The sequence below is a fragment of the Talpa europaea genome (assembly GCF_964194135.1).
Source record: "Talpa europaea genome assembly, chromosome: 10".
In the NCBI taxonomy this organism is placed as follows: Eukaryota; Metazoa; Chordata; class Mammalia; order Eulipotyphla; family Talpidae; genus Talpa; species Talpa europaea.
In genome coordinates this window covers 53,089,775-53,116,318 of record NC_140077.1, presented here as the reverse complement: position 1 = coordinate 53,116,318, position 26,544 = coordinate 53,089,775, and the positions used below count along the sequence as shown (strand labels likewise).

Sequence of the window (26,544 nt, the reverse complement as noted above, 5' to 3'; positions counted from 1 at the left end):
GCTGACCGTAGTGTGTCACTCTTGCTTGTTTGATAAATGAATGCATAGTGATAAAAATAAACCTCACTGGAAGTGTGATACCTCCTTTCTCCTACATTGCTGGTAGGAGTGCAAACTGGTCCAACCATTGTAGAAAGCTGTCTGGAGTTTCCTCAGTCTACTAAAAATGGAGCTACCATACGATCTGGCAATTCCACTCCTAGGAATCTACCCAAAGGACACAAAAACACTGATTCAAAAGAGCACCTTTTATACCTATGTTTACTGCAGCACTATTTACAATAGGTAAAACCTGGAAACAACCCAAATGCCCAAAAATAGATAACTGGATCAAGAAGATGTGGTATATATACACAATGGAATATTACTCAGCAATCAAAAAAGATAAACTCATGCCATTCTCAGCAACATGGATGGAGCTAGAAGGAATTATGCTCAATGAAATAAGCTAGAAGGAAAAAGAATAATAACAGATGGTTTCACTTATAACAGGAATATAGGGGAACCAAATAAGACATCAGTATAAAAAAATAATAATAACAGTACAAAACACAACAAAGCAAGCAGACAATTATAAACCAGAGACATCCTGCAGGGGAGGAGGAGGGAAAAGGGTGAGAGGGAGGAGGGAGGAGCACAGGGGACTGTGGTGATGGTGCATAGGTGCCTTGGGGAAGAAAATTCTATGGGGACTCAATCTGAGGGGGTGAGGGGAAGCAAATATTGTCTAAAAATGTAAATAATAATAAATGTTAAAATAAAAAAATAAAAATAAATAAACCTCACTGGTTATTTCACATTTCCTGATACAGGAAGATTATCATATGTGAATAAATGTTGGAAATTGAGAATGATTTGGGAAAACCTTAGTTTCTTGAAACTGGGGTTTGGAAAGTTTAGTAGTTTTGGACTGGATTCTTCTTAGATTGTAAGAATCTAAAAATTCACAAGGGAAAAACTGTTTTGAAACTTTTACCCTGAGAATCACACAGAAACATCTAAAATATTGCCAATAACCACTCTGCACTGGTTAATGAAGTCTCAGTACATCTTTGTGTTTGTCTTTCCACAGCTCCCTTGTGACATCATTATTCACTTAAGACTCTGGTGTAGCTTCTTTGGAAATTTTCATAATCAATTAAATTCATTTTCTAAAATGTATAAATTCTTTGAATATAACTACTAATTTCTATGCTCACCATTGTACTTTTCTCCAGTAGCAGAAGAGTTAAAATTACTTTGTAGAAAAATACAGTTAGAATACAGTAAAGGTTTTCTACCATGTTTTACAAATTCAACAGGGTAACATATTTTTTTTTTTTTAACAACATCTAATAGGCAAAGTTTACTGGCTTTTAAATTCCTACCATGTGCAACGGGATTCACATACAACCTGTGTCAGGCTTAATTGTCCTCAGTTTCCCAGAAGTCGGTAGTTCTCGGCCTCCCCACCAAAAACCAGTGTCCCAAAGTCAGGTACTGAGCTATAAAGCTGTGTGTTCCTTCTTACTAAGCTAAGCTCAAAGTCCAGCTAGTTGTAAAATGCCTGGAGTTCAGTGTTTTCTGATCTGGTAGAAGCACCTCTGCCTTACCTTGTGTGTAGTACCATAATGTTGTTTTTCTTTTAACCCATCTCAAGCAAACAAAACAAATGAAGTTCATATTTGGCATTTAGAATTGGCTGTAGTGTTTATCTGTGAGCAGTGATTTTGAAATAAATGATTTAGCTGCCAAGCATTTAAAATCTAGGAGATTGCGCATACCAAGCTGGTTTTGTAGCTCTTTTTTGAAAAATCTGAAGGTCTAGCTATTTGGGGTTGCTTCTGCACACTTGGATCTTGGTAGCAGCCTTGCACTGGACAGATGCCTACTGTTTGCACCTGCTACCATGCCTGCTTTTTCCATGACATTGAGTTCAAGTGCCAGTTATCTTTTTCCCTTGTTGTTGTACTGTTGGCTTTCTTGTGATGAAGTAAATTCATTCCTGTACCAATGTCTATAGGTCAAGGGGAAATATGAGTGAGGGAGGTAGTAAATTCCATGAAAATGAAAAGTGTATTTCTTTATGGAAATGAATAATTTTTCTTTAGTGGACTGTGTATCCGAATTGAAAGCTTGCACTTTGTGTCCATTCATTCCTGACTGTTCTATTTGTCCCTCACCTGGATCCTGTAGACATTTGGTCAGGGACTCTTGATTTAAACACATGATCCTATAGAAGGGAAGTGATTCCACCATTAGGTCCTCAAGAACAGCAATTGTTCTCCAAGAAGCTCCCAACTTTTTTGTGAATGAAATGCCCAAGCATTCTTTCTATGATTTTTCAAGAGGGGATGGTCTTTGCTGGCTTTCCCAGTAGTTAGGGCCTGGAAACAGACTTTGTCCTCAAGGATCATGTATTGTAGAAGCAAGATTGGATTAGTTTTAAAATAGTCATATAAACTAACTGACTTAAGAGAAACAATATAGCATCTTTCAGGAGGGCAAATTTGATCTAACTGAAGGGGTCGTGAAGTTCCTTTTATGTTTGGTGTTGAACAGCAGGTGGAAATTCAGTAGCAGCAGAAAAGGGACATAGAGCAGTTTGAATAAAGCCAAGAAAAAAATAATAAAAGTGGGGTTGGGTATAAATTGGACAGTGGGTAGTGGTATTAGTAGACACAGAGGGGAATGAGGAAAGTAAAACCAAAAGGTGGCTGTGGCCTATTTATGGACTGTCTCAAATGTTCGGTCAAGGAGTTTGTTCTTGAGGGACCATAAATATCAGCTGGGAGATTTTAAATTAAGTAGGGAAATATGGGAGCTCATAACTTGAAGGGGGAAGAAGCTAGAAGTGCTGCTACCAGTTGTGACACCCTTTGGAGAGGGTTTGCATAAGGGCTCGCCGGTGGTAACTATTTGGATGGAAGATTGTGTTAGATCTGGACACAGTTTTGGAAAGAGAATTGCTAAATGCCTGCAGATTATTAGGCATAGTAGTGTGATGGTAAGGTGTGATGAGGGAGAAGCCCTAGGAGTGGGGAAGAGACAAGCTTTTGAACACAAAAGTCAGAGAGAGAATGGAAATTAGGAGAACCTTCTTCACTAATATTATAGGTCATGATGAATAACCCAGGCCAGGAAAATTTTCCTTGGCTGGGAACACAGGTCACAAAATGTGACCTGTGACTTCTGTGACCCACAGAATTTTCTTTACATGATTGAAATAGGTGCCATCATTTAGAAATGAGGAGATTTTATACAAAAATCTGGCTTACCTTTGAAAATGGGTCAGTGTGGCCCCCTGAGCCTGTGCTAGCCTCAGGCTGGAGTGGAAATGACAGCACTTAGCCTTCCCTGCTCTCCACAGCACATACTTGCCTCAGCTTGCTGCTTTTACCCTACCACTTTAGACATTTCAGTAGTCTCCATTATAATGCAACTACATCCTGGGGTAATTAATCCTATCTGTGATTTGATTTAGAATTTACTTTCATTTAATGAGCTTTCGGTCAGCTCATTTGTTTTTCCTCCAAAATGCCATTTTTGTATGAGTTAAGGGAGCTTTTGTAGGTGGAGCTCTCTGAGCATCACAGTGGGTGTGCTCTATGGTAAACCAAGTTTGTGCAAGTGGAGTCTTTTGTAATCATTGCCTCTCTGTCCCCTCACCTTCATGTAATCTTCTTTATCACTATTAATTACTGTAGTGATGTTTATTGAGATCATAAATGCTAGATCATAGAGGTTTAAGAAGAACACAAGGGGGCCTCCCTGGTGGCTCATGGGGTTAGGCACAGCACTTTGAAGCAGTCTGCAGCCTCTGCAGCACAAGTTTGATCCTTGGCTGGCCAGAGAGAGACCCACATGGCACAGCAGACGCAGCAGACCTCTCCTGTCTCGCCTGCTGCTCCCCTTAGCAGTGTATTTCAGACAGTCTGCCTGTTCTGCTCCCCACTGTCTTTGGTGAATCCTCTTACCCACCGCATCTCTGGCCTGTACCCCAGCTCTTGTGTGTATAAATAAATAAATCTTAAAAAAAAAAAAAAGAAGAGCACAAGGGACTATGGTGATGGTTCATGGGTGAACTGGTGGTGGGAATTTTATGGGGACTACACAATGATGTTAAAGATATAAATAAAAAAATATTTTAAAAAATGAAGGAAATGCCATTATTGGCCACAGGTAGCCCAACTCATTGATGGGATGGGTAAAATAAAAAAAGAAATAATCACTATAAAGTTGCCACATTGAGGTGAACATTAGGTGAGAAGGAAAGCTGGTTTTTAACAGGAAACTTTTGACCTATTTTTTGATTAATATATAGGAGCTCCCTGGACTTGTTAATCATATTATCTAGGCCTTCCTATTGTGGGAAACAAGTTTGAAAGCCATTATAGTGCTTCTCAGTGGGGCATAAAGGGTAGTTCTCACCTTGCATGGCAGTGTGGAGCCATAAAAATGAACATGCAAACTGACACTACAAAGTGCTTTTAGCAGCCAGTGGGAAAACTGATGCATCCTTAGAAATTTTTGTCAAATCATTAAAATACTCTCTTACAATTGGTTGTGTATATATAAAAAATAAAAAAAATGTTAAAATGAATATTTAGTGCACTATTTTAGTATTAGAAATACTGAGATTGAACATCTCATTTCTTTGTAAAAACTTTGTCAACATTTGGGTAAATAGGAGTGGAACTGATAGATTACATAGAAGTTCTATTTTTAATAGGTTGAGGAATCTCCACACAGCTCTCCATAGTGGTTGGACCAGTTTGCACTCCCACCAGCAGTGCAGGAGAGTTCCTTTTTCTCCACATCCTCGCCAACACTTGTTGTTGCTAGTTTTTTTAATATGTACCATTCTCACTGGTATAAGATGTTATCTCATTGTAGTTTTGATTTCCATTTTCCTGATTACAAGTGATGTTGAACATTTTTTCATATGCCTGGGGCCATTAGCATTTCCTCTTTGGAGAAGTTTCTTTTTAGCTCTTCTGCCCATTTTTGGACAGGATTATTTTCTTTGTTGTTGTTGAGTCTCATCAGCTCTTTGCAGATTTTTGTGATCAGTCCTTTATCATTAGTGTTGGGTGCAAAAATGTTCTCCCAGTCGGTGGGGTTTCTCTTTGGTGGGGTTATTGTCTCTTTTGCTGTGCAGAAGCTGTTTAATTTGATGTAGTTCCAGCTGTTTATCTTTGCCTTCACTATCGCTGCTTTGGGCGATGTGTCTGTAAAGATGTCTTTGAGGTATTTACCCAAATGACACAGAAACATTAATTCCAAAGGGCACCTGCACCCCTATGTTTAATTTATTCATTTTATAACAAAGCCAATTGAGAATTATTTATTTATTTATCTATTTATCTATTTATTTATTTATACAAGCACTGGGTACAGTCAGAATTGAGGGAGGGTGAGAGAATCCACCAGAACCAGAGGGGAGAGTAGAGCAGGCAGACTGACGAAGTACATTGCTGAGGGGAGCTGCAGGCGCTGCAGGAGAGGTCTGCGCGCCATGTGGGACCCTCCCTGGCGCTGGGGAACGAACCGGTGCTACAGAGGCTGCGGGCAGCTTCACAACCCAGCGCTCAACCGTTGCACCACCGGGGAGGCCCTGCACCCCTGTGTTTATAGCAGCACTATTTACAATAGCTAAGCTATGGAAATAAACCAAATGCCCAAAAATTGATGACTGGATCAAGAAATGTGGTACATATACACAATGGAATATTACTCAGCACTCAAAAAAGATAAACACAGGCAGTTTGCAGCAACATGGATGGAGCTAGAAGGGATCATGCTCAGCGATATAAGTCAGAAAGAAAAAGAAAAATACTGGATGGTCTCACACATAGCAGGAATTTAGAAAACTTAAATAAGGGACCAGGAAAAAAAACTAATTAATACAAAGTAAAAATCAAAATCAACAAGCAACTATAAACCAGAAACACACTACGGGGAGCGGGGGGTGGGAGAGGAAGGATTAGGGTCAAAATAAGGGGGGGGTACAATTGTATGGGGAATATAACCAAAATGAAAATGCATACATTTGTGCAAAAATGAAAACTGATGTAAGAATTATATAAAATAAAATATTAAAAAAGCAAAAAAAACCCCAAACAACTTTGTCAACAGTAGTTGGAACGGTGCTGTATAACTTCTAATACAGTTGCAGTGTTTTTTCCACGCTTTGTTCTAATGTTAGCTCATATGTCAGGATCAGATTCCAGCATTTCATTGTCAGTAGTTTCAAAGTTGTGAAATATCTCCCAGAGTTTCTTTATGTGAAGTTATTTTTTTTTCCTGCCATCACTTCCTTTGGGACATCTTAATTCTTTTTGTGACAACTTCCTCATTTAAGTTTGTCTTCACTAAGTTCCTCTGGCTGCAGCTCCATGGTCTCCCGAACAACAGCCATATCAATATCCCCTTGGGGACCTATTGGGAATGCATTGACATTTGATGGCAGTTTCACTTCCAGTAGCACCATTGTCTGGTTCTTTGCAGCACTGTCATCTTTTTGGCCAATTTCTCCTTTCAGTGATGCATTTTTATAAAATATCATTTGATTTTATCACTGTGAGACAAGAAGAAAGCACAGCTCCCGACTTTGCTGTGTATGAACTGATTACAGATGTGCCATGGACTTTGAAAAGTAGGCTTTGCAAGAAAAAATGTGATCGGTCACTCATCAAAATGAGCATTTGTGATAGATGTAGTGATTTGTGTACTGAGGTGCTAGCAGTGATGTTCGTACTTGGTGCAGCTATTCCCAATTAATGTGCCATGGCAACTGAAATGTAAACTTGCGACTGAAATGTAAGCTTGGTGGGGTTTACACTGTGGTAAGTAAAAATCATGCATATGGAAATTGTGCAAAGTGAGGACTGTCTATATGGACATCTTGAGTGGATGTATCCTGCCCTTTTTTTAGAGGCTCAGTGTCTGTAACCCAGGCCACTGCGTGCCAGTTTGGCACCCTTTTGTGTCACTGTGACAACCAGAATTCCCACATTCTCCTCATAGGTGCCTGGGTAGGGCTGGGGGCATGTTCTTATATGGGACTATTCTGGAACCATCTCTGAATTGCTTTACGTTAGTTAATTGAGGTGAGGGACAGTTACTCTGTAGTTCACTTATTTCACTTTTCATAGAGTTCTGGGAGGTTGAGTTTTCAGGGTGAACTCCCCACAAGTACTTGGCGCCTTCCTTTTCTATCACAAGTCATGTAAGGCAGAAAGACTCTGGATGCCAAGTCACAGATACAGATTCTAGCTGAACTTTGCTACATACCTACCGGCTGATTGACATCTTTGAATTCAGTTTTCTCATCTGTAAAACAGATTTTATGTATCTAACTTCAGGATGAGTGTGAGAAGTAGCTGGGATATGTATATGAATATTAGGCAAATGTAAGAAAATTTTCTGGCAATAATAAACAACTGAATCATTGAGATACAGTTCTTGGATTTGAAATGAAACATAACAGAGCCCTCCTCTAGTGTCTCAGCAAAAATAAACATCCCCAGCTTTTAGACACCCCCCTCGTGTGAGAAGTTCACTACTTTCCCATCTCCACCTCTCAGTATTTCTAGTTGGCGCTTCTCTAATTTATCTTCCTTCATGGTGAAATGTACCAAATTGACTCATAATCCACTAGGATGTGAAGTAACTTTAAACAGTCTCCTCCATGAGAACAGACTCTATTTCTCCATTGATACATGGAAAATAAGCACAACTGAATTGGTGTTTCATAGAAGCAGGTTGCAGACGGCTCCCAGCTGGTAGCCATTTGAATGATGAATCAAGTTAGCGTGGTCAGTGATCCTTTCCTGGTCCATAAGTGAGTCGTTCAAATAAAGTCAGCATAAATGGATTTGTCTTGGATTGATCTGCGATGCTGAATACTTACCTGTGGATTTTTAACTTTATGTCTGGATTGAAGAATTTGGTGAAATAAGCACGTTAGTAGAATGTTGTTGGTTTGGCAAAGGGTTCCTTCATCTGTAAAATATTATCCTATAATTGCTACAGATTGGCAAACTGTGTAGCCTAGTGAACATTGTAGACATGTTCTCTTTTCACACCATGTGCTGATCTGGAGTTTGTTGGAAATAGAAAAAAAATCTGTTATGACTGACTTGAACATTTAAGAATATAAATGGAAATAATTTTTAGTATGGATAAAAATACCTGTAGAATTTGATTAGATTTTGTTCTAATTTTGGCAAGTTGATTTAGGAAATTGAGATTATTTAAATGCTTCAATATAAATATGTAATGAAATTTTTCAATAACTGATAGATTGTCCAATTAAAAAAAATTCAGATTCTACCTTATGTAAACATTACTCTCCCTTACAACCCACAGAAATTAAAACCAAAGCAGAAACATACAATTCTTTGTTTACTAGGAACTTTTTAATAACATAAAACTAGTGCTATATTAGTCTTGGATTAGAGATTATTACTCCCTGTTTCTGGAAGAATTCAAAAGGAAAGTTGATTATTAGTATGCAAAGCTATTACATCTCTATAACATGCTATCTTCATCAGATTTTTCATGGTGAAAAAAATAATTTTTATAGATGAACTACAAAAATATATATTCCTTCTAGTATTCTTCTAGTTGCTTCATATATTTCAAACTTGACATGCTTTTTATTTTAAAATTTAGGTAATATTGATATGCAACACTGTTTATGATTCAGAGGTATAGGGTCACACCTATTCAAGTGTATGTTATCAAACCACACCTACCTCCAAGGTGCCCACAGTCCTCCACCATAGTCCATTGGGTCCCCTCCACACCATGATATCTACCACCCCCTGCCCCTTCTTGTACCCTCAATTCTACAAGTCTTCCAACATTAACATCAATTTCATCCAACTAGGGGCATCAACATCTTAGTTTTGTGGGAGGGGACATTCAGTCACTTAATTAAATTCTTGAGTGAAAACGGAATATTTTGAACAACATCCTGACTTAAGAATTAGGGCATAATGGGTTTCTGGGAGGTGATTTCCTTGTCAAGTCCTGCAGGAATTAATGGGATTGTGAAACTATATATTTGAAAATATATATGTTGAAAAGGTATCAGTGTTTTCATCTAAGTTCCATAAAATGAACTGCTTCAGTTCATTTCCCTGACCAAAAAAAAAAAAAAAAAAACAACAAAAAACAAAAAAACTGTGACTTTAATTCTTATGATTCTCCATCCAACCTGTTGACATTTTGTGAAGAAGGTAGGAGATTGTCAACAGCTACTATTAGAGTTTGCCCTGTTTATCTCCTTTTCCAATGTGTAGACCCCTTAGAAATGATAGGTATACCTTTTATTCACATTCTAGTCTACTCAGTGACTTTCACATCACTGTCTCCATGCTCAACCTCTTATTCAACCCCAAGATTTGGCTTCTTTGACAAGTTAAAGTAAGCACTTACATCTGGATTCTCTGGAAGCCCTGGGGCATTCTTATGAAAAGGTGTGGAACTCACCTGTAAATAGCCTTCTTTTGCCTTTAGGAGAAATCACAGCTTTGTCTCTGACATTCATTCAGCAGCTGTTTTATTATATGCAACATCCAAAATAATGAGTTAGAACAAGTCTTTAAAACATTTAAGGTGTGATTTAATGTTTATAGAAAATTATTCAAAATTCATTGTTCTTTGACCTTGGTATTTGTGAAGGTAGCAATAGGAACATAATAAGATTTAAAAAAAACTAGTTGGAACTTAGGATATTTTTTTGAGACATAAGATAGTCACTGTCTTCTCAGAGGTTTTGTGGCTTCTTTGATTTCATCTGCAGCTTCCTGACCCCACCATTTCCAGTCCCTGTAAATTCCTGTCCTTGATGACCATTTAAAACATCACTGTTAGCATAACTTTCTGGATATGGAGCCTATGACTTGTTCTGTGCTTGATTTTCTGCCTCTTACCCTCTTCTGTCAGAAGACATACTCCTAATCCCTCTAGTAATCCAAACCCAGGTCCTGGGGTTACTGGACCAACCTCATGGAACTGCTTTATACTCCAGCACACCATAAATGTCCAAGTTGAAAACCAGCTAACAGTGCGTGCTGTCTGTGCAGTTGGAGCTACCTTGGCATCTCTGTGGGTGATGGTTTGAAAAGCTTTGCTGATAACTTCCTAGGAGGAGTTTTGACTTCCTGAAAGAGAAATAATTATGGCCCCTTCCTAGTTGTGGTTACTCCACTGGTTTCCAGAGTTGGTTTGTAGTGCATGACAGACTCACACAGGTACTGACTTTGGTTCATGTCATGTCATGTCTGCCACAGTTTGCAGAGCTCTAGGGAACTGGAGATAAGAGATGTGTTTCCTCCATGCATGTGTGAGGTGCATCTTGAAGCACCTTAGACTTGTGAATCACCCTCAGGTTCTTTGGGGTTCTTCCCTCCTTCCTTCTAGGCCTTTCCAGGAGCACTGCTCCTCTGCCTAGGAAACTTCCTTCCCCTTTTCCCCTGGCTGCCATCTTCTTCTCTTCCTTTAGATCACAGCAGTAATAAGCATTTTCTTGAAATTTCTTTCCTTCATTGCTGACCCGTGACTAGGTTAGGTTCCTGCTGCACATGCTCATGTTGTCCTGACCTGTTCTGGAACCTGACACATAGTACATCATCATGGGTGAACCGCTCTTCTCCCTGGTTAGATCATGCTGTCCTAATAGGTGATAAAATGTGGCCAATAAGAAGTGCTTTCTAAATGGGCCTTCCTGCCTTCATTTAGTGACTAATGTGCTGATCCATAAATTTATTTTCACTAAGTCTTTAGGGCTTGGGTGATTTTGCAGATTTTATCTTAAGGAATCCTGTTAAACCTCTTCCTCCTTTTCAGGATAGAACAGGGAGACACTTTTAAACTGATCCTGTGCTAGTGCCCAGCCTGTTGTCATACAGTTATCTTATTTATCTGTGTCCCTGACTTGACTATAAGCTTATGGACACCAGAAATTGTCTTAGAAATAACTGAGTTGTGCCTGGCACCTAGGTATGCTTTTGATAAACACTGGTAGGGTGTTAAAAAACAATGTGCATAAATCCTGAAACATAATTTCAAACATGTAGATAGAATTTTAAAGCCAATTGAAGCATAAAAGCCCTATATTCAGTATATTATGGTGATAAAATGTCTGGACTCTGCATATAGTCTGGGATTTAAAATCCAGCTCTGCTGCTGCTTTTCTGTGTGAAGAAAAAGGAAACCAGTAGGGTGTTAGGCAAATCTGTTTAGCCATGTATATCCTGTGCTTGCTGTGGACTTTTATTTTGTAGAGGCAGGTGAACACAGATAATAAGAGAATTTAAGATTGTGATAGGATTAGAGGGAAGTAAATGCAGTGAGACAGGAAGAATAATTCTGGTGGGGTGATGGGAGATTAAATGCAGAACCCTGATGGGAGAGCCTGCTATGTGGATTGGTGGGGAGCTGTTCTGGGTGGAGCAAAGGGAACGGAGAATGATAGTAATAATTTCTTCTGTATGGATTTAGAATAAACTGAATAATTTAATGGTGAAGAATGAAACACAGGGCCAGCAGAAGATGGAAGAAGAGGCAGGAGCCAGGTACTAGGAGGACAGGGTGAGACGTTCACCTGTCTTCAGGTCCAGGGCAGTACTTTGACTTAGTGAAGACAGTGTTATCTCACATTTGGTTTTCAATTTTTTATAGAACCATGGGTTAGATAACTATTTCTCTTACGAGAAACAGCAGTGAAAGTACCATAACAAATGGCAAGTAAGCAATACCAGTGTGATGATAGTGGTGGGTGGTTCTAGACCTGAGTGTGGGACCAATGGGGACTGGGGGCAGCCCAGAATCTTTGGCCCTGAAGAATGGGGGCATCTGTGCCTCAGTGCCAGCCCAGTATTACCATGTGGGGATATGGGCTCCAGATGCCAAATCTGTGAAGCTTTCCAGAGAACCAGACATCTGAGTTTTTGTTCACAGATTTGAAAATTGGCTCACATTTAAGAAAACCTTACAATGAGTAACAAAACGCCTCTGTGGATTGCCCATCTGAAACATCCACCGCAAATCCTTTTCTGTTGTGCTAATGGGATTTAAATAAAATATGCAGATTAACGCATTAACCATGTAGCCTTGTTCCCAATATTGAGGGGAAAGAGGTACTTTTCTTTTAATATTATTAATTGAACTGTTAATACGTGTGCATGTCTTCTCTATTAAACTATTTTGTTAACTCTAAATACGTATTAAACCTTACTCTGAGTGATTAGAGAAGAGCAGTTGCTGTTATTTGCCTATTAATTTGTTTAATTGTTCTATTAATTTATTTGGTGAATTCTGCATCCATGTTACAAAAATAAAGTCTTGTTCATGTGATAAAAGTAGAGCAAAGGATTAGCATTTTATGATTAATCATTCTCTGCTTATTTACCTCCTTTGCTCTGCAGTGATTGTTCCCTCACTGTTCTTGCAGCTCAGCACATTTGGGTTTCAAGTTCTTCTGGCCTGTGTTAGTTGCATGTAAGTGGGAAAGAACTGTGGTAAAAAATGCTATTTTGAATCAGGCAAATGATGGGAATGCAGCCTTACGACATGATGTCGTGTTTAGAAGCTTTTCATCAGTTTTAATGGAATACAAATGTGTGCAAAGCAATTTTTTTTTCCCAGAAAAAAGTCTTCATTTAGCATGGCCTGACCTACGTAGTTTTGTATTACAAGGATCATGTTTGGTGTGTCGCAATCCGTTGGCGATTGTCTTGGGGAATTTTATTCAGCGCAAGCATCTCTTATGGTTCTGGCCTTAAGTTGGGTTAATTACTTGTTCATGTAGTTTTTGGTCTTGTCTCTATGTTCAAATTCTGTAGCATTATGGAGAAGAACACTGGGAATAACAAAATATTCTTGAATATTTCTCATAGATTAGAGGCTTATAAAAATGAATCTTGTGTTCCCCAAGTTTTTTTTTTTTGCATTGTTATAAAATGAGATCATTTTGTTACAACAACATAAGGCTACAGATTTCAAAATAATCCTTTTGAGAAAAGTCTTATTTGTAAATACAAATTCTTAATTGAATCATTATTTCTTGCTCTTTTTGTTACAGATCATGGAAGAAACAAATACACAGATTGCTTGGCCATCAAAACTGAAGATTGGAGCCAAATCCAAGAAAGGTAAATTGTGAGAGAAGGAGAAATAGGTGGTTTTGGTAATGGAAACTGTGACATTATTGTGAGCTTAACAGGGAGAACATTAACCTGTATTCTCATATTAGTCTCAAAATATTTTTCCGGTAGCACTATTTTGTGAGGATTGTCATAATTAAAAATAATTGTATAGTCTAACTTATAGCAACAGAAAAAAGGTTTTTCAGTACTTTATATCATAGAAATGTCATTTTAGAAAATGCCACATCAACTTAAGACTTTAAGGATTCCTACTGATTTGCTGGCCATGAGTCATGGTACCTTTCTATGTGTCAGTGTGTTTTCAGCATATAAACTTGTGGTGTTTACATGGTAGGGCTTTTGCATATGTGACACACAGATTTGATAGCTGACGCCCCCTCCCCACCATGTGATATGAACCTTTGATTTTCTTTCTTGATTTCTGCTTCTCCTCTCCCTCTGTCAGATGGTGTAAAGCCCACTAATTTCTCTTTTCAGGTTGAGCACTTTCCCTGTCTCACCTTCCCTCTGCTTGTCCAAGAGGATACCACCTAGTGCATAGAGGACCAGATATTTTCTAAGATTGTAAAATGCTTTCAGATGACCTGACAGCATATAATTTTAAAAATTCATAATTCATAATTAGGTTTATTGAGGTGACATGGGTTACAATAGCTCTACAAAATGTATGTTGTCACACCATGCCCACACCAGAGACCCCATAATCCTCCACCATAGTCCATTCGGCCCTCTCCTGCTTTGCTCCTGCCCTCTATTCTCCTCTCCTGATAGCCTCAGTTCTGAGGTCAGATTTCAAAGGTGTGTTTTAGCTTGTTGTTGCCTGTTCTTTTGCTTTGTTTCTTTATAGTCTACATATTTCTCCTTCTGGCTTATCTCATTTAAGAGAGTGAGACATAGGAGTGCATATATCCCTTTGATACTGTGAACACAGGAGTGCATATATCCCTTTGATTTAGATGTTTTTTGAATTATTTGGCCGGATACCCAGGAGAGGAATTGTTGGATTATGCAGTAGGTCTATTTTTAATGTTTTGAGAAACCTCTATACTATTCTCATAGAGGCTGAATTAGTTTACTTTCTTACCAGTAGTATATGCGGGTTCCTTTTCACCACATCTTGCCAACACTTGTTTCTGGTCTTTTTGCTATTGTTCATTCCTTCAGGTTTTAGGTAGTATCGCTGTAGTTTTGCAAATTGAAAATTCTAAAAGAAATGGACAAATTTTAGAATCATATGTCCTTTTAAGACTGAATTAGGAAAAAACTTGGAATAGGTGAATTGCAAGCCAAGGAAATTAAAATATTAATAAAAAGTCTCTCAAAGTACAAAAGTCTGGAACCAGGTGGCTTCACTGGTGAGCACTACCAATCTTTCAAAGATAAACTGATAACCTATCCATTTCAAAGTCCTCTAAATAACTAAAGATGAGGGAATATTTCCAAACATATTTTATGAAACCAACATTACACTGATATCTGAAGCAGACAAGGTTGCCACACATAAAAAATTATAGTCCCATATCCCTCATGAACATAGATGCCAAAATCTTCGACCAAGTGGGGTTTATTTTAGGGAAGCAAGCATGGATCAACATTTGTCGATCAATTGATATAACTCTCCAGATCAACAAAAGGAAAGATAAAAATTATTCAATTACATTAATAGAAGCAGAGAAAACATTTCACAACCTCTAAAATCCACTTATAGTTTTCTTAATAAAATGGGGATTGAAGGAACATGTCTTTTTTTTTCTTAAAGATTTTATTTATTTTTATACAAGAACCAGATGCGAGGCCAGATATGAGGGAGGGTGAGAGGATTCACCAGAGACAGAGCAGGAACAGAACAGGCAGACAAATGAGGTACACTGCTGAGGGGAGCAGCGGGCAAGACAGGAGAGGTCTGCCGTGCCATGTGGGATTCTTGCCAGCCGGCTGGGATCGAACCAGTGTTGCAGAGGCTGTGGACAGCTTCACTGCACGGCACTCAACCGTGCCCTAAGGAACATAGCTTGCCATAATAATGGTCATCTACAACAAACCCATAGCTATCAAAATACACAATGATGAAAGACTGAAAAGTTTTTCCTGTAACATCAGGTACCAACAAGGATGCCCACTTCACCACTACTTTTTAACTTAATATTGGAAGTCCTAGCTAGAGCAATTAGACAAGAGAAAGAAATGAATGGAATCCAAATTAGAAAAGAAGTAAAACTATCATTATTTGCAGAAAATATACATTAAAACACCTAACAACACTATTAAAAACTCTTAGAAAAAAATAAATCAGTACAGTAAAGTAGCAGGCTACAAAATCAATATCAAAAATTCTGTCACATTTCTGTACGAAAACAAACTAGAAGTGAAAAAAAATAAAAAACAATTCCATTTATAATCACATCAGAATGAATTAGATATCTATGAATAAGTCTAACAAAACAATTGAAAGACCTGTTTGCTGAAAAGTATAATACATTATTAAAAGAAAACACAAGGAAATGGAAAGATACTCCTGGCTCTTGGATTAGAAGAATTGACATTATTAAGATGGCCATCTTACCCAAAGCAATATAAAGATTTAATGTAATCCCTATTAAAATCTCATTTGCTTTCTTCAGGAAATTAGAGTAAAAACTACTGAAATTTGTATGGAAACACAAAAGATCTGATTAGCCAATGCAATTCTGACAAAAAAATAGGAGAATGGGGATATTATGCTCTAACTTCAAATTATACTATAAGGCAGTAGTAATCAAAATAGACACACAGGTCAACAGAATAGAATTGACAATTCAGAAATAAATCCCCTTATAGACACCAAGAATATACACTTACAGGCACTAAGAGGAAAATCAGTTCAATAAATGGTGTCGGAAAATTGGACAATAAAAGAATGAAGCTAGATTACTATCTCACATGTACATAAAAATTAATTTAAAATATGTCAAAGACATGTATGTAAGATCTGAAACCATGAAATACATAGAACAAAATTAATGCCAAACAGTCTATAACATTAGCTCCAGTGATGTCTTTTAGATTTCAGCTACAATGGTTAGAGAACAGAAAAAATAAACAAATCAGTTTACATCAAATAAAATATTTATGCAATGAAAGAAACTAACATTAAATCAAAAGTCATTACCAAATGGGAGAAAATATTTGCACATCATACATCTGACAAGGGCCTAGTATCCATTATCTTCCAAGAACTCATACACCTGAAGGACTAGAGAAGAAATAACCCAATCAAAACATGGCTAGAGGATCTAAATAGACACTTCCCCAAAGAAGACATCTAATGGCCAGCAGACACATGGAAAAAGTGCTCATCACCACTTACCGGGGAAGTGCTAATCAAAACCAGTATATGTTTTATGGGTAGTTTTTCTTTTCAAAAGAAACAACAAACATGTATACCTCATTAATTGATACACATAGTCATTAGGAGATATCAAAAAAATGCCATCAAAACAATTCCAAACAATGATTTTGCAAGCTGAGTTGTTCATTGTGGCCTTGGGTTTTTTCTTGTTGCCATTAAGTTTTGTATTTGTTGCCTGTTCACCCTATGACTTTTATTGCTAACTGATAGTAAACAGGCAAGATTTCTCAATTTCCTTATTTCAGTCCAAATTGTTGTCTTTAATTTCATTTTATTAGCTTCGCTCATCAGAGGGAATGTAAATTATTTCATAGTTATTGTGAGTGTTGTTAGCTGGACTTCAATGGACTGGGATTTCAATAGAGCCTAGGGTCTTATTTTTTTGTTATCTTCTGGCAAGGACATAAGAAGCCTATGTGCTAAGCAGTCATAAGACAAGATGGCATATTTCTAAATTTAATTTTATAATTTATATAAACATTGCATTTACCAAGTGCTATAGAATGTAGTCTCAGTTAATCTTTACTGTGTTGAGATGTTTTATACTCATTATGCAAAAGAAGAAACTGCCTTATGCCTTAGTGGATTTTCTAATTGATTGGTTGTGGCCATTTAAAAATCCCTGGCCTGCTGCATGAGTAAATTGGAACTTGAATATGGTCTTTCCCTATTGTCAGGTACTTTTAATTACAAAGAACGAAGTGTACTTCATTACTAGCTTAATAAAAATGTAATATGATGCATCCCCAAAGAAAGCCCCCAGGGAAACATGAATATTAAAGTAATTTCAGATAATTCTGCATGACGTATTCTCCTAGATTATCCATGCTACAGTTTTTTCTACCACAAGCATAAGAATCTAAGAATTGATTACTTTTTAATTCAAAATGTAGTTGCGGCTTCAGAGATTTTAGATAATATGGAGATGAGTAGATGAGGTTAAGGTTTTAGATTAGTTTCCTATTGTTGACATACTTAACTCATTCAGAATGACCAACTGTATTCTTTATTTTGCTTATGTTTTGCTTTGAAAATGAGAATATTTCACAGCAATTGGACTTTCAAAATATTCACAAGGTATAAATAAAAGACTACTTTGAACAATATTTTGGACAATATTTTGGGGAAAAAATATTCTGAAATCCTAAGGACTAATGGTTGTCTCTAAAGGATTTAATTTAATTAACTTACATCTACTTACTCTTCCTTTTCAATGAGCCTTAGCTATTAAATAAGCATATGACTTTTATTCCACTAAAAATCCAATTATAATTTTTACAGAATTAAATTGAATTTATGTTGATTTATAAATTACTTTGGAAGAAATTTGACCGTTTGATAACATTGTCATCCCATTCAAAATAAAGCAATATCTCTATATTCAAAAAAAAAAAAAGAAAATGAGAATATTTCAACAGTACATTTGAGGGCACTTAGCATAATTTCCACATGGTTGAAGTTAACCTTTGGAATTGTGCCTAAGAATTGATTCCTCCTGGCATAGGTCTGCAGACATTGTTTTTTATTATTTATGAGGTGCTATGAATGTACGCAGCACTGTATGATGAGCAGAATGTGCCAAAAGAGAGATTGAGCAAAGGAAGGGAGAAAAAAACAAAAGTTTTCCTAAGAGGAATTTATTGTTTAGAATTTACTTGAATTGCTGTTAATACTTAAACACACAGCTGCTGAATCAGAGTTTGGCCACCATCACTATAGGTATATTTTTATGTTATTTGAAAAACGGTTTAATTCAGAGATGAAGTTTGTTTCTCTACAATTTGCATTTAGTAAATTGAAATGTCAGAGAAACTTAAAAAGCAAAAGCAAAGTGTTGGTTATTTTGTGTGGCTGTCCTCACCACATTTTAATGTGGAGGAAAGACTTGTTGGTTTTATGTTAGACCTTCTTTACATTATTCTTATTTAGAAGCCAAGGAATATAAAGGTATCTAGGGACTCCCATATGTTTTCTATAATTACTGAAGCCTATATCTCTTGGTGATGTGAAGATACGGAATATATGGACAATCCTTTGTGCAGAGACATTGCAAGCATGGGGTTGTGTTGTATTGTACTTTCTAGAGTTACAGTACTTAATGCTTGAATATTTGAGCCTCGACAAACATTTTTCATGCCTACTATTTCCACAGATTCCTCCCTTCTTTACCTTCGGGGAATTTTTGTCCTGTGTTATTCAAATGAACTTCTAGTAGTCCCATCCAAACTTTATTTTCAAAGCCATCAATCCTTTATAAGAGCTGCTATTTGAGGAGTTATATGGTTTATTTGGTTGATATTGGTGGAATAGTGCAGATAGGCCATTAGCCTGAATTTGCCATCAATTAGAAAAATCAGATTCTTTCCTAGAGAGTTATCCTGTGCCTGTGTAAAATATAATTTTGGGTAAAAGATCATCAGGTGTTTGCCCCCTCCCCCCGCCTCCACACACACTTCTTTCCTTTGCTACTATTCTGTGTTTGCTCTGCATTCTTTCTCATTCCCTTTAGCCATATGCAATAGAGTGAAAAACATGCAATCGTAGTATTTTAATTGAGTAGATGTGGCATTTGGGGAACTACATGTTTTGTGCTATTTATGCTGGGAGTGCATAATTTATTTATTTAAAAAAAGAGATTTATTTATTTATTTATTTATTTTTAAGTAGGTAAATTTTTTTTAATAAATTTTATTTTTATATTCCCCATACAATTGCAGCCCCCTTATTTTGACCCCAATCCCTCCCCTCCCCGCCCCCCACCCCCCATAGAGTGTCTCTGGTTCATAGTTTTTTGTTGATTTTGATTTTCACTTTCTTATAGTTATTCATTTTCCTGGTCCCTTATTTAAGTTTTCTAGATTCCTGCAATGAGTGAGACCATCCGGTATTTTTCTTTTTCTTTCTGGCTTATTTCGCTGAGCATGATCCCTTCCAGCGCCATCCATGTTGCTGCAAATTGCATGTGTTTATCTTTTTTGAATGCTGAGTAATATTCCATGGTGTATATGTACCACATCTTCTTGATCCAGTCATCCATTTTTGGGCATTTGGGCTGTTTCCAAAGCTTAGCTATTGCAAATAGTGCTGCTATAAACATAGGGGTGCAGGTGTTCTTTGGAATTGATGTTTCTGTGTCCTTTGGGTAAATACCTAGGAGTGGAATTGCTGGATCATATGGAAGCTTTATGTTTAGTAGGTCCAGAAATCTCCACACAGCTCTCCATAGTGGTTGGACCAGTTTGCGGGAGTGCATAATTTAAAAAAAATGTCCAAGTATTTGGAATTGTTGCAAAGTTGAATCCTCATTAGAACCAGAAAGAACTAAGCTTTTCAAATTTGATAATAATGGATGTTTAGATAATGACTCTAGGATTGTCTCAATGTGGATCATGATTAAAAAAATAAAGTGATATCTGGTATTCTATAAAACATAAATTTATTTTGGATTGAAGAAAATAAACACTTCCATTTCTTGGAATCTGAATACTAGAACATTCTTGAGTTACATAGAAAAATCTGAGATTTGTGCCTCTGAGGCTAGAATTTAAGAATTACCAGGTATTTAATACTCTAAACCTTAGAACCACAGAGTAACTTCAGGCAGTCATTAAAATTTTGAATATGCTCTTTTGAATCACAGCCCATTTAAAAGTAAATACAGCTTCATTATAGTACAAATAAGTAGTATTTTGAAAAAGTTTGATTTCTTTGCCAAATAGAAATCTGTCCACTTGGCCATAGCAAATAGATAAAGGTGAGTTGGAATCTGTCATGCTGGTGTGATTGCGCTGCATGCTTCACAACCCAAGATGAGCTTGTTCTCTTAAATTAAGTGAACATTTTCTTACATTCTCCTTTTTTCTCTTAATTTGCTCATCACTATTTCTTCTTAGATTGGCAAAGGTAAACATGGGTAAAATTGTTTAAAATTTTCATGCCAAATTCCAAATAAATGAGGTTAGCTTTAATGAAGCTTTATTGCCATTTGTTCTGGGAAGGCATTTTCCTGCTGTGTTTAACTAAGTGGTAGAAACTGCTCTCTGCAAGTGTTTCTTCGTGACAGTTTATGAAAATTTAGCATGCCTTAGGTCTAGGAAAGGGGACTAAAGAAAGCAAGCAAGAAAGGTGTTGATATAGTCTGGCTTGGAGGTGATTTGACACTACATTTGGCCTTTTTTTTCCTCTCAGAATAAATATGAGAATCATAAAAATTCCATGAAGTTTTGTAGTTTTTGGTTGCATTCCATTAGAACAAGTGATATCTCATAGAAAATCTTAGCATGAGAAAAATTATGGACCATTCACTTGATTTTTTTTCCAGGGAAAAATGTTTTATTGGCTGTACTTACACTTTCCTTGGGTGTGCATGTTGGCATAGTTGACACCTTTAACATAGTATTGAGTCCATGGAAGAGGTACGGCATGGTATGCTGGGCCTTCATGTTTCCAGTGATAAGTTGTGATTCACTAGTATATGAAAAATTAAGCTAGGGATCAGAGCCAGCATTAAAAAAGCACAAATAGATTAGAAAAAGAAAACATCAAGGAGAGTTTATGTTTCATAAACTTTATCATATATGTCACTATGTATATGTAAACTCACATATGCACACATATATAACTAGGTCATGGTGTCAAATAGGTCACAAAGAAAGGCCAGAGGACACTGTGATAGTCTGTCAGTTCCTCAGAGGATAATGATATGTGCATTTTGTTCATCACTGTATCCCTTGTACTGTAACTAGCATATAGGTATTACTCAATACATATTTGAGGATTGACCCCTCAAATCAATCATGATTATGATGGAACCACTAACTCATGTAGACACATCTACCACTAGAGTGTGTTGTATAGCAAAAAGATTTAGAATCATGGTCTTTACACATAAATGGCATTCACTATTACAAAAAATAAGTATTGACTAGTGATCTCTTTCCTATAGCTCTCTTAAGTGAAGAACTGTAGGACATTATTTGTGGCTGAAGCTGATTTGGCTAAAGCTCCTTTGGGTGGTTCTGCACAGTCCTAGCTAGAGAAGAGGAAAGAAACTTAAGGAAAATGAACTGATTGTTGTCATTTATGGGACAACTGAGTAAGTGAAACCGTGTGCTATTCTAAGTGGGCTTATAAATGACACTGAACAAATCTCGGCCTCTTGATTGTCTGCCAGACCAAAGTCGTTTTGCTCGTGGCTATTTTAATTCATATTTAGTTACACAATTGTATCAATAGTAACACTGGGTGCCACCATTTAATGTGACCAGCTGAGGCCAAAGTCTGTGTTATATGTTTTTATATACACTATCTTATTTCACAATCAGAGAGACCCTATTAGGTAGGGATATTCTCCTTTTACAGAAGAGCAAACTAAGGTACATGAAAATATGATAATTTACTCAGGGTTTTATTATTAGTCAAGTATCAGGTCCCAAACTTGAACTCAGATCTGTTTTCAGAGTTTCAGCTCCTACTGTGCTCTGATGTCTTTTCTCACCCATACATGATACTCCTTCAGCAACCATTGCCAAGTAGAGTTGGTTTCAATTAGTAATAATAACTAGTCTCGTAATCTCTTAGACTTTGAGAATTACAAAGTACTGAAAGTGGGCTAAGTCTAACATGTCTTTACTCTTGTAGATAAACCTGTTTTAGGGGGAGTTAGAGTTCACAGTTAAAAATCTGTAGCTGTGTATATTTAAAAAAAAATATGTGGTTTGGAAATACAACTTGGTATTTTGTAGTTTCACTGTGCTATTTCCATAGGTAGATACATTTTTTTATTTGTATTAAGAGATCATTAAGAGGTATTTATAACTTCTAAATTAGATTTAAAAGAAAAATGAGCTCAGACTATGTTATACATTGCTCAGAGGTTTCTTTGCTTGTTTTTTTTTTTCTTTTTCCTCCTGCTGTCTGTGTTTAAAAGTAGTTTCTGTGATCTGCTCAGGGATGATTGTTTTTCTACTGGATAGACAGATGTTATACATAACATTTTTGTATATATTATTAATATGAATGATTATTAATTGGTGGGTTGCTAATTGAGGACTACAAGTAGGTATTCAAAGATGGATAAGCTGTATGCTTAGTACTCACTCTGGTTAGAGAGATCATGTTCTAACCTCTCAGAGGAGGATGGACACATGGGTTATTTCCAGTTCTTGAAGCTCCCAGGGTACATAAGCAATAAAAGGTTTATAAAATTAACATTTATTTTAAATATGCAATTTGTCATATATCTCTTTCTACATGAATAATCTTATTTGTAGATGGTGTTAAAGTTGCAAATTTGAGATCCTTGCTGAATACGTGTGCTCTCATACATAGACACACCAATGGAAATATACACTATTTTACAGTAGAGGTGATTACTGATATGTAAAACATTATCAGGATTCAGAGTCTGAGCTTGTGTACCTTTCTGGTCTCTGACTGTTCCCCCTTTCTTTCCTTCTGAGGACCCCAGGGATAGGCTACTTCTCATAATTGCCACAAGCTAGGTGCTGCTTCCAATCTTTTTCTCTCTCATCTGCTTCAGAGCCAGAGAAGAAGATGGTCTTAGCCTCAACACTAAAATAAACCAGTAATGCTGGTGGGTATTTAATGATATATTTTCAATTAACTTAGTAAGGAAGTATATTTGGAATGCAATGAGAGGTGAAAAAAATAGTGGAAAAGGTGAAACCTTCAAGAGAATAAGAAGATAAATCAGAGACTGGCAGAAAATATTTGCACAAAACATATCTGTTGCCTGAAAAAAGAGAAAGGATTATTTAATCTCAGCAATAAGGAAATGAACAACTCAATTAAAAATGGCAAATGGCCTGAACAGATGAATCATCCAATAAGATAGAATATTGGCAAATAAGTGTATGAAATGATGCTCCACATTATATGTCAGTAGGGAAATGAAAATTAAAGCAACAAGGTGCTACTACATACCTGTTAGAATGGCTGAAATCCAAAGCACTGACAAGACCAAATGCTGATGAGGATATGCGGCAGTAGGAACCCTTGTTTGCTGCTGGGGGAAATGCAAAATGCAGGAAAAAAGCTGTGCAGCCATTTGGAAGACAGTTTGGTAGTTTCTTACAAAATTAAGCCCATTCTTATCATACTGTCCAGCAACTGAATTCCTTAGCATTTACCCAAATGAGTCGAAAACGTATGCCTACACAAAAACCTGCACATGGATGTTTATTGCAGCTTTACTCATAATTGCCAAAAACTTGGAAGCAATCTAGATGTCCTTCAGTAGGTGAGCACATAAGCAAACTGTCATCCATTTAGATGTTGAAATTATTATTCAGCACTAAAAAGAAATGAGCTATCAAACCATAAAAAGACTTGAAACCACCATAGCTATGAAACCTTAAAGAATCTTAAATGCATTTTAGTGAAAGAAGCTGATGCAGACAGATTTAGAACTGTATAATTCTGATTATGTGACACTTTGGAAATGGCAAAACTTTGGAGACAGTAAAAAAAAATATTGGTTGGTGGTTCCCAGGGGATGGAAGGAGAAAAGGGTGAATAGGCAGAATATCTAGCAATTTTAGGTTGGTGAAACTATTCTGTTTTATGGTCTACTGTGCTAGGTACATGATGTTACATATTTGTCAAAACCCAGAGAAAGGGTTTTGATGATGATGTGATAACTGATGGTAGGAGGCTGTATCTTTGTGGACGTAGGGGCATATGGGAACTCTGTATTCTCCTTCAACTTTACATAAACCTAAAGCTGCTCAGATATATAAAGTTAATATTAAAAATAGTCATAGGCATTGGGCAAGAACACTTTAATCAGCATTTTAAAGTATATTATATACAAAGATGATGGTGTGTATTCAGTAGTGACTAATATATAAGTTTAAAGGTCCATGTAAAGTAAAAAAAAAGAGTGAGAAATATGGTTATATTAAATAGTCACACTCTCTTATTCCCCAGAAAGTAACTGGAACAAGATTGTGATCTTTTTTAGCTCACCTGCCTCTGTGACTACTGTCTCCCTTTTTGGGGGTGCTCCTTATCCCTCAGTCATCTTGTTACTTGACGGATGTTTTTAAGTCCCTTGTTTTGAGTGAAAATGTCATTCCAGGGCCTCCCTGGTGGCGCAGGGGGTTGAGCGCAGCACTGTGAAGCTGGCTGTGGCCTTTGTGGCACGAGTTCGATCCCTGGCTGGCTGGGGAGCAACCCACATAGCGCAGAAGACCTCTCCTGCCTCACCCTGCTCAGCAGTGTATTTCAGTATATCTGCCTGTTCTGCTCCCCACTCTCTGTGGTGAATCTTCTCACCCCCGGGACCCCCGGGACTCTAACTTTACCTCACTTCTTAAAAAAAAAAAAGAAAATGTCATTCCAGGATTCCTTCCATCTATAGTTCTTTTTCCCCCTGTTAGCCCTGTGAGGAGAAAGGGCGAAAATATTTATTTGCTTACCTTGTAATAGGCATGGTGCTAGGTGCATTACCTGTGTTGTCTCCTAACACTCACAGTAATCCCCATGAATGACAGTTACGCACTTTAAGAACTGATGCAGACCAATTTAGAATTTGTTCAGTGTCATGCAAATCTGAAGTTTCAGGTGGTACAGTTAGTATCTAAATGTTGGCTTCAAAGTTCAAGGTATTTCCCTCCACACCAATCTGCATACACACAGGTGCTAATGATGAATGTTCAGTCTCCAAATGAATGAAGATTCACCAGCACATTCATTTAACAAAACCCAGGCATTGTCTTCAAAGAGAAAGGCAACCCTAACTCCTCACCCACAGTTCAGAAACATGGTGAATGTCTCCATCATTACAATTTTCAACCTAGATTTATTTATTTATTTTTTTTACTTCTTTGTGCTTTGTTCAGTGTCTGTCTTTACTTTTCACTCCACTGGAAACTCATTGATTGTTTTATTGGAATTTATATACATTTATCTGGAATAGTGATTCTCGACCTGAGGCATTTTTATCTCCCAGGGCATAGTTGGCAATGTCTGGAGATGTTTTTTTGTGCCCTAAAGGGAAGGTCAGACCACTGGGATCTAGAGGATTGAGGCAGGGAAGATGCTCAACATCCTACAGTGCATGGGACAGTGCTCCAGCAAGAGTTAGTGTGGAACAAAATGTCAAGGGTGCAAGGGGGAAAAAGGCTGAGCTACATGGGCAGGCATGGTATCAGGAGACTGCCCTCTGCATAGCCTGGGATTCTTTCTAGGATGTTTCCTGAAGCTTGGTATTTTTTTTTTTTTTGACTGGTTTCCTTTTGCAGCAGTAGAAACAGGATAACTTACCTACATAGCATTGACTCTTGCAGGAAGAGCATACAAATGTAACAACAGGTGATATGACAGAATTTTAGTAAAAGAATTAAAACATGGTGGCATGGCAGTTGTATACATTTGAAAAATCAATTTTTAGTTGATGCTGAATCTTGTGGTTGTGCAAATTCAACTGCTTGTTTATTCTCTGTGAGTATTTCAACCCGTGTTTTAATTTATACCTGTAGCTTCAGTGCTGGGGGACAGGCCAGCTGCCCTCTGTTCCAGCTGTCTGGGTCTTCCATCCCTCCTTTCTGGAATGTGTAGTTGTGATAACTGTGGCATTTTCTAAGGCTTGTGACCGTATTTGAACACCACAGTGGGACTATATACTGTCTTGGTCTGGTGGCATGGCAGTTGTATACATTTGAAAAATCAATTTTTAGTTGATGCTGAATCTTGTGGTTGTGCAAATTCAACTGCTTGTTTATTCTCTGTGAGTATTTCAACCCGTGTTTTAATTTATACCTGTAGCTTCAGTGCTGGGGGACAGGCCAGCTGCCCTCTGTTCCAGCTGTCTGGGTCTTCCATCCCTCCTTTCTGGAATGTGTAGTTGTGATAACTGTGGCATTTTCTAAGGCTTGTGACCGTATTTGAACACCACAGTGGGACTATATACTGTCTTGGTCTGGAGACGGCTACCAAATTCTGATGGTTCCCAAACCATGTGTGCCTTTCTGT

At 37.3% G+C, this 26,544-nt stretch overlaps 1 protein-coding gene across 1 annotated transcript in view; it reads left to right on the top strand.

Annotated features, from left to right (window-relative positions):
- Positions 1–26,544, top strand: part of BICC1 (BicC family RNA binding protein 1) — a gene marked incomplete at its 5' end in the record, with an annotated part of 282,881 nt that overhangs the window by 149,814 nt on the left and 106,523 nt on the right. The window contains one exon of the mRNA XM_084246139.1: positions 13,076–13,145. Coding sequence (XP_084102265.1) covers positions 13,076–13,145 — 70 coding nt within the window. The remainder of the gene's footprint in view (positions 1–13,075; positions 13,146–26,544) is intronic.